This window comes from Helobdella robusta (assembly GCF_000326865.2).
Source record: "Helobdella robusta unplaced genomic scaffold HELROscaffold_9, whole genome shotgun sequence".
Taxonomy (NCBI): Eukaryota; Metazoa; Annelida; class Clitellata; order Rhynchobdellida; family Glossiphoniidae; genus Helobdella; species Helobdella robusta.
In genome coordinates this window covers 4,542,666-4,552,053 of record NW_008705512.1, presented here as the reverse complement: position 1 = coordinate 4,552,053, position 9,388 = coordinate 4,542,666, and the positions used below count along the sequence as shown (strand labels likewise).

The 9,388-nt window shown below is 32.2% G+C and overlaps 2 protein-coding genes across 2 annotated transcripts in view; one reads left to right on the top strand and one right to left on the bottom strand.

Annotated features, from left to right (window-relative positions):
• The window catches only part of HELRODRAFT_189939 (hypothetical protein), a gene marked incomplete at its 3' end in the record, with an annotated part of 4,399 nt that extends 623 nt beyond the window's left edge, over positions 1 to 3,776 (bottom strand). Inside the window, exons 1-10 of the mRNA XM_009033308.1 lie at positions 3,727 to 3,776; positions 3,354 to 3,624; positions 3,013 to 3,098; positions 2,639 to 2,684; positions 2,274 to 2,365; positions 1,990 to 2,137; positions 1,146 to 1,282; positions 1,012 to 1,054; positions 697 to 783; positions 200 to 322 (exon numbers count right to left, since the gene is read on the bottom strand). Of these exons, the coding sequence (XP_009031556.1) occupies positions 200 to 322; positions 697 to 783; positions 1,012 to 1,054; positions 1,146 to 1,282; positions 1,990 to 2,137; positions 2,274 to 2,365; positions 2,639 to 2,684; positions 3,013 to 3,098; positions 3,354 to 3,374 (783 nt within the window). The 5' untranslated portion in view covers positions 3,375 to 3,624; positions 3,727 to 3,776. The remainder of the gene's footprint in view (positions 1 to 199; positions 323 to 696; positions 784 to 1,011; positions 1,055 to 1,145; positions 1,283 to 1,989; positions 2,138 to 2,273; positions 2,366 to 2,638; positions 2,685 to 3,012; positions 3,099 to 3,353; positions 3,625 to 3,726) is intronic.
• A 700-nt stretch (positions 3,777 to 4,476) lies between these two features.
• The window catches only part of HELRODRAFT_70775 (hypothetical protein), a gene marked incomplete at both ends in the record, with an annotated part of 6,279 nt that continues 1,367 nt past the window's right edge, over positions 4,477 to 9,388 (top strand). The window contains 5 exons of the mRNA XM_009032919.1: positions 4,477 to 4,706; positions 5,051 to 5,133; positions 5,321 to 5,403; positions 6,097 to 6,221; positions 6,546 to 6,780. Coding sequence (XP_009031167.1) covers positions 4,477 to 4,706; positions 5,051 to 5,133; positions 5,321 to 5,403; positions 6,097 to 6,221; positions 6,546 to 6,780 — 756 coding nt within the window. The remainder of the gene's footprint in view (positions 4,707 to 5,050; positions 5,134 to 5,320; positions 5,404 to 6,096; positions 6,222 to 6,545; positions 6,781 to 9,388) is intronic.

Here is a 9,388-nt window from a genome sequence, read left to right as displayed (position 1 = left end):
ATATCTCCACCACAACTATCGAGATCATTACCATGATCGCCACAAACACCATCATCATCATCACCATCCTCATCATCATCTTTACCATCCTCGTCATCATCATCATCACCATCCTCGTCATCATCATCATCACCATCCTCGTCATCATCACTACAATCGTCTTCATCATCATCATCACCACAATCGTCATTGTCATCACCTTCCGGACAGCGGCGATGACGTCATTTGACGATTTGATGGAATGTTTGTACGTTTGGATGTCGGACTCAGATGACCAAGTGAGGAAATTCTTCCAATCTTCGTAGAAGTCTCCATCCAACAACTTGATCATCATGATAATGAGGAGGAGGATTAAGAATGAATGGATGAATGAATGAATGAATGTATGAATGAATGAATGAAAGAATGAATAATTGAATAAATGAATGAATGAATGTATGTATGTATATGCTAGTGATTGAAAAAATGGGTTAATATGAGATCGACTAATCAGTCAACCAACCCTTTAACTTGCAATTAATCTAATTAATTAACCAACCAACCAACCAACCAACCAACCAATCAACCATCCAACCAGCCAACTAACCAGCCAACCAACCAGCCAACCAAACAGCCAGCCAGCCAACCAACCAACCAACCAGCCAGCCAACAAACCTGTAAAAATTCTGGTAGATCGCTAGTGAAGTAATGATTTACGTGCTGATTAGCCGCCGCTAGACTCATGATGTAATCATTCCTACTCTTATCTGATACCGATTCACATGTCCTCAGTTCGTTTGAGAGCTGATGACGACGACGACGACGACGATGATGACAACGACGATGATGAAGAAGAAGACGAGGACGATAATGACGATGATGAAGAAGAAGACGATGACGATAATGACGATGACAAAGATGATGACGAAGATGATGGTAATAATGATGACCTTAAGGCTGATGACAAAAAAATGTTAATGTTGACGCTGATGATGACGAGGTGGTAAAAAAAAATTTGAAAGAAAGATCAACCTGGCTATGCTGCTGTTGATGTTTTGACGCGTTTGATTTCACTCTGATATTAATAATTATAATAATAATAATAAGATAATAATAATAAAATAATAATAATAAGTATTATTATTATTACTATTATTGTTACCTACCTCATATTTAGAGTCTTCATCTTCATCCGGCATTCATTAGTCTTTTGCTGCTTCTCTTTATATTGCTTGTACGTTTTCATAGAGTCTGCTATTGAATGGTATGCCTCCTTCTGTCTATCCGATAGATTCTCAAAAACCTGGATGAATGAAAAAATGAATGAAGAGATGGCTTGACGGATAGATGGATGGATGGATTAATTAATAAATGAATAAGTGGAGATAACGACGAACAAATAAACTCTGATATAATTTTCATTCTACTTACATGTGTTAAATAATAATATGTGATAAAAATAAATGAAGTGTGAATGAATGAATGAATAAATGAATGAATGAATGAACGAACGAACGAACGAACGAACGAACGAATGAACACAATCTATTTGTATTTATTTTATTCATTTGTATGTTAACGCGATTTCAAACGAGTTATTTGTTCCATTTAAATGCTTCCTCTCTTTCTGGTCACGCTAATTCTAGACTTGAATAAACTCAGTGAAGAAAAAAATGAATGAATGATTGAATACTTGAATGAATGAACGAATAAATAGTTAGATAAATAGATGAATGGATAAATAAATGGATGGATGGAGGAATGGATGAATTTTGAAGTAATGAATTAATGAATGAATGATCGCCGGTCTGCCCATTAAATACTCGAAGACCTAAAGGAGCCACAACTCCGGGTCAAAAAAATTTGCTATTCAAGTACACATGCGTCCCTTCAAACATAAAATAGTTCTCAGTGCGGCCCTCACAGCAAAAAGTTTGCCCAACCCTGGAATAGACGAACGATTAAATGAATTAACAACAAAAAACAAAATAAATATAAACTCCTGCCAACCAGTTTTGAGGACTGAGATCTATGCAACTTGACAAGTTTCACCATCTCTGACATCCTGTGCATGTAGGCATCCGTGTTATGAATCCGGATTTTGTTCGCTTCCTCGAGCTCGTTTAGGTAATTCCTCCAAGCCGTCGTTAGTAAAATACTGGATCGGTTGAGATAATTTGCTTGTGTGTGTGTGTGTGTGTGTATGAATGTATGTGTGTATGTATGCATGTATGTATGTGTGTATGTTTGTGTGTATGTATGTATATCTGGTAAGTAAGGCCGTAATGGCCTACCTGTTTTCGAAGCCATTGACCTTGTAGGAGCCCTTGGAGAGCAGGCACTGAGGCAGCTTGCTTGCGTACAACTGCGTTAGCTTCATCATCGCCTGCGTGGGTGTGTGCGTTCAATATTAATTACATAAATAAATAAATAAATAAATAAACAAATAAATAAATAGATAATAATTATAATATAATTAATCATGATGATGATACGAAGACGGGCTATTTGAACCAGTAAATTATCTCGTCAGTCGTCACTACGTCATGACATTATTGTGGGCCAGAAGGAGATGCCAGCCCCATCAAACAAATATTATCATCAGAGTTGAGGTTAAAAATCAAGTTTATTCAAGTAGATGTTTCCTAAGTTGGCTGACCTGGCCATATTCTTTCTCGATTGCTGACTTCTGTTTCATGAAAGACCTTTTCGAAAATTTGAACATTTTGAGATTTAATATGATAATTGAAATTTTAAATTAATTACACATTTATTCAATCAATCAATCAATCTTTAATTCATTTTTTTCCAAATTAAATCAAAGCATCACACACACCCACACACGCACACACACACACGCGCACCCACACGCGCGGCGTATGATGAGAAAGTTGGTGATCTACTTCACTTTCGAATGCGGTCACTGCAACACAAAACCACAGACCCATTTACCAATTAGACTATCCCACCATAGAGCTAATGTAATAATGAATAAATTAATAATATGTCAGCTTTTGCCCATTCCCTCCTAACTTTAGGTCATCAATGATTTGTGTTTCACATCTCAACCTCTGCTGTAGTCTGCTGTTGTGCTCACTGAATATAAACTTCAAGGGCAGCTGCAGACGTATTTATGTGTATTTGGTTGTGGGTTGTGTGTTTGTTTGTGTGTGTATATATCAATATATATATATATATATATATATATATATATATATATATATATATATATATAATCAAAATCAAATCATTTTTATTCAATCAAACAAAACAAAAAGCACTGAAAATGTCAGCAACTTTGGTGTTGCTGGAAAAAGAAAATATGTAATTGTCAGTTATTGAATGAATAGAATGTAAAATAATTTTTAAGGAACCTTTTTATCAGGGGAAGCCATTTTGTTTTATTTAGTTTAGTGAAAAGTGATATCAGTAAAGTAGTATTGAAGAAAATTAGTAACTTAATATTCAATGTACGAATTATCTATTGATCTTATTTAATTATTTGTTTATATTTATATATTTATTTGTTTATTTAATTCTTTGACTATTTTCTTCTAATAAATTCGTTAATTCAGTTAACTGTTATTTAAAAATCAAATAATGGTTGAATTTGATGTAAACGACTGATACAATATGAATAGCATCCTGAAAAGTAGTTACAATCAATAATTATAAAATAAAGATTCATCATTTTATTTTTAAAAAGTGCCAGATAAAATGAGATTAATTTTTTTCTAAATAATTGACCACGCTAATTAATCATTTAATTATCAATTTGAAATACTAAAATATTAAATGATAGATAAAATATTAAATATTAAATGATAAATAACATAACACAAACAACACTTATTTCATGTATATATTTATATATACATATATATATACATATACATTATATACATATATATAAATATACACGTGTATATCGTAACATCTACCTTTATAACTAATTAGTTGATTAACTTTGTTTACCTGTGCTCACCTTGTCATTTTTACTCTGTGGTCTTTCTAACTTCTAATTTTAAATTTGGTAAAACACGTTTGGTAAAATAGTGAATTTAATTATTATTTTTAATAGTTTTTATTTTTTGATGAATTTAATAAATTTGTAAAAAATTTCAATGTTTTAGCATTAATAGTTATTTAAGTCATCAAATTTTATAAAACATTTCATAAAAATAAATTTGTAATTTTAATTCATAATTTAAAATAAAATGTTTATAACATAAAGATATGCTATAATTGAATAATTCATATTAAAGTTTGTTAAAAAATCATTTTAACTTTCCATATTTTCAAGTCTTCAAACTAAATTTTTTTTTTCAAATTAGACCTATGGTCTTCAATCGTGGTGCGATAAAATTCCCCATAGGTCTATTTTTATTTTTCATTTTTTAGTTCAATTTTCACTTAACGAAACCATTTCTAATAATTAAAACGTAATTATTAAAATTAAAACTAATTTAAAAAAAATAAAATAAAGTTAAAAAAATCATGCCAGTTGAAACTTTTCCAGCTATTGATAATTACGACCATCTTCCGCCAACTCCACTAATTTACGGATTCTCAATCATCACGTCGTCAATATTTTTCTTCTTACTTATTAATTATTACGTCAAGTTGTTAACGGCCCCCGGATCTGGGGCAGACGATACGTGGAGATGGAGGAATTTATTCATATCCTGGCTGCATGCCCTGATCGTGGGAACCTTGGATTTGTGGAGGTGTGTTTTGGTTTCCTGTTTGTTAGGGAATTTGGGGGATGGATTTTATTTATTTTTAGTCATGTGCGGTGGTGTCTATCTGCTTTTTTAACGGTGTGTGAGATTTCTATAGTCTATCTAATCTATATATTACGCTTTTTTTTCATCTGGTTTAGCTATATTCAATGAGTCATATTGACATTTTACTAAAAATTTCATTCCTTCTACTAATAATCTAATTTAATAATTTAATTTTAATAATAATAATGATAATATTGAATGATAATCAACATCAATATACAATTTCTCATCATATCAACTTAGATATATTAATTATTATATATTTTATTCTTTCCTGTCAACAGTTTTTATCTATTTCCCGAGATGAGAGTCGATCTAATAGCCTACAACAACATGTACATATATGCATTAGTGGCCTTTTCTACTGGTTAGTTGGCTTATGTGCTGTTTTTTCTCCTTCATTATCACTCATCTAATCTGCCCTCTAAAAATTTTTTTTTGAAAATTAATCATTATATTGTTTTGTGTTGCTAGGTATTAAAGATGCATGGATAATGTAGTTTTGTTAATGTTGATTGGCTAATCATTTTAACTTCTTCTTCTTCTTTTTCAAGGATATTTCCTGTATGACTTCATTGACATTGCCAGGAATGGGAGGCTGAAAAAAATGTGGGAGGTCATCCCCCACCACATTGCTGTTAGGCATTTTACCACAGTTTTTTTGTTTTCTCATTCATTCATTCATTCATTCATTCATTCATTCATTCATTCATTCATTCATTTCAATTATCTTCATTAAAATTATTTGTATGCCTGTTGATTGTGTGTGACTGAGACTATGCGCGCTTCACTACCTTAATTGTGTTTTTGCTTTTGTTATTTCTATTATAATTATATATATATATGTGTATGTGTGTGTGTATGGTGTATGTGTGTGTTTGTGTGATTATGTAATATCTAGAACATATCCTCATAAGGTTTTTAATCGTTATTTTTATTTTTACTATTGTTGTTATTTTTTTAATATGAATTTGTCACTTATAATGTAATAGAGTGCTTGCTTGTGTTGTTGGTATTGTTAGTTCTAACATCATCTTACTTGAACTGATTTTTGTTGATATGGCTGTTATGTAACAAATTGTAACATAATTATCTCTCTCTCTCCCTCGCTCTCTCTCTCTCTCCCTGTGTGTGTGTTTGTGTCTTTGTATACTAAATTCTATTGTTGGTTGCATACACAGACAAACATGCTCACCACACACATAATTTCACGCATTCATCCACACACACACACACACACACACACACACACACACACACACACACACACATTCAAATAAACATACACATACACACGTACACATACCCACGTACACGCATACACTTTTAGGTAGCAGGCACCTTCACGTACAACATTGTTGCCAGTCGATGTGTCGCGTACACAGTTGTTGCGCTGTTATCTGAAGTTAACACCATCTTTCTACATTCCAGGAAACTGCTTCAAATGTCCGTTCTGTTTTGTCGTTCGTTCTTCGTTCGTTCGCTCGTTCGTTCATCATCGTCGTCATTGTTATTATCTATCATGTCCAACAATTTTATTTTTATTGTTTATTTATTACTTTTTCATTTCTCCAGCATAATGCGCTAATGCAGAAAATCACAAACACACATACATACAGACACACACACACACGCAATAAACATGCATATTTAGAAACATACACACACACACATATACAAACATACAAACACGCACAAACACGCACAGAAAGCCAACCTACATAAAAACGTACAAATATACACACACAAAACCAAACAAACATCCATACCTCCATACAGGCACAAATGTCCATTCGACCATTGGATCTACAGGCTGAACGCGCTTTTGAACCTGGTAACTTTCGTCTGCTGTCGATTTCTCTGTAACGCCTGGATCACTTACGGCATGTTGGCGACCCGCCAGCGAGTGTCCATCTTCTACTTCTGGATACTGGCGGCCGCAATGTTCGTCATGTGGGTCACTAACGTCATGCTCTTCTGGAGATTGGTGCAGAGTGACGTCATCAGACCTTACGTGACGTCACGACGGAAGAAAGGGGGAGTCCAGTCTTCTCCAGGGGGCGTGGCTCAGGTTTCGAATAAGGGGAAAGATGATGATGATGATTTATGTAGCGCGGACGATAAGGTTATTGGTGGTTATAGAATTAATAATGTTAGAAACGGTGTTAAAGTCGATGATGAAGTTTCGGGTAGAGTTTTTCAGAGAGATAGTGATGAGGATGGTGAGAGGGAGTTGAGGTGGAGGTTGAGGGGAGAGAGTAATAACCGTCAGGGTGTATTGAAGAGTGGTGGTGGTGGTAGTGATGATGATGATGATGGTGATGATGATGATGATGGTGGTGATAATGATGATTCCAAAATATCCAACCTCATCGACACTTACAACAAAAAAAATTATTCTCATGTCATGAAAAACAAAAACAACAACAACAACAACAATACGCAAAATGGTAATAATAATAATAACGGTGATGATGATAATGATGGCGATAACGACGACGATGATATTAACAATTTACCCATCAATAATAATAATAATAACAATAACAACAAGATCAACAACAACATCTTTGATAATGATGCCAAACGTAGTAATGGGTTTATCAATAATAATAATAATAATAATAATAATAATAATAATAATAATCATCATAATAATCATCATCATAAAAATAATAATAATAGCAAAGGTGTTGATAAGGATGCGAAATCTCATATAAACGGATATCGCAAAAATCAACAACAACAATAACAACAATAATTATAATAACATTAATATAATCAACAACAACACTAATAGTAGTAATAATTGCAACAGCATAAATAATAATTATAATAAGAATAATAATAATAAGAAGAAGAAGAATTTCAACATTCAACAGTAACATCGTCGTCATCACCGTCAATAGCAAGCAGCAGTAACAACGAAACAAAGGAACAATAACATTAATAACGAGGCCTACCATAACAACAAATGCTGGGATTGAAACTAACATTAAGCGTTTATAATAATAATAATAATAATATTAATAATAACAATAATATTAATAATAACGATAACATTAACTATAACAGTATCACCAGCATCAATAACACCAACAGAGTAACAATAATAACAACATGAATAACAATGAGAATAAGAATAACAATATTAATAATAATTCACAACTACACAAATTCATTTATGATCATTCAAGCTTGAAATATAAATCTAAATATTATATATATGTATATATGGATATATATATATATATATATATATATATATATAGTTATATATATATGTATATACATATATATAGAATATATTTTTGTATTACACATACATACACACACACACACACATATATATATAGTGTACTATACATATTAAATTGTATTTCATATTTAGTTTTTTATCATTTACTCATTCACTCATCCGCATGACACGTTGCATATATTTTTTTTTAACGTCATCTGCTTTTTTTGTATTTTTGTGTATTTATTTATGTGCGTGCGTGCGTGTGTGTGTGTGTGTGTTTTTGTATGTATGTGTTTGTATGTGTGTGTGTGTGCGTGTGTGTGTTGCGTAGGTATAAATCACGGCTTCGATCAATCACGCGATTCGTTAAAAACAATCACATAGCGGTATGCGAAGAACGAATTTTTTTATTTAATTAATTAAATATGTTTTATATTGGAGAGAGAGAGAGAGAGAGACTGAGAGAGAGACAGAGAGAGAGAGAGAGAGAGCAGACAAATAAATTAGATATTTAAGTGAATCATTCGTAGAATCTTTCAATATGTAAGAATACATATATATGAATATTTATATTTATGTGTTTTTGTGTACGTGTAAGTGTGCGTGCGTGCTTGCGTGTGTGTGTATACATTTTTTCGGTACATCTGCCTATCGTTATATTTTTCGTTTTTCTTTTGCTTGTTCATTTTACTTAGGTACCTTTCGAATGAATTGATACGTGTTTGTAAGTGTGTATGTTTGTTTGTTTGTTTGTATATATGTATGTATGTATATATGTATGTATGTATGTCTGTACGCATGTATGTTTGTATGTATATATGTAAGTACGCATGTATGTTTGTTTGTATGTATGTTTGTTTGTTGTCTGTATGTATGCATGTATGTATGTCTGTACGCATGTATGTATGTATGTATGTTTGTTTGTTTGTATCGATTTATTTGGATTCTCATATAACCGAATGCAATTTATTATTTTTAAATTATTATACCGTTATCTGTCCAGTGCTATGTTCTTCAGAGTTTTGTTTCTTCAGTTTCTTCTTCCACTCTCCATTTATTTATTCACTCATTCTTTCATTCATTCGTTCATTTTCTTATATCGTTATACATTCATTCATCCACTTAATCATCGTCATTTTATAATTCACCCACTCGTTTTATTCAATCATTTCATCATTGTTCAGCCACTTGTTCATCATTTTGTTCACTCGTTTATTCTCTCGCTCGTTCGTTTACTCATTTTTTTTTCAATCACCCACTCATTCATTCCTTCCCTCAGTCGCTCAATTAAACACTCACTCATCTTTCGTTCCATCCATTATAATAGGATTGATTGACGCGTTAGGTTCTGCTTATAAATAACTCATATCTCCTTTTTATT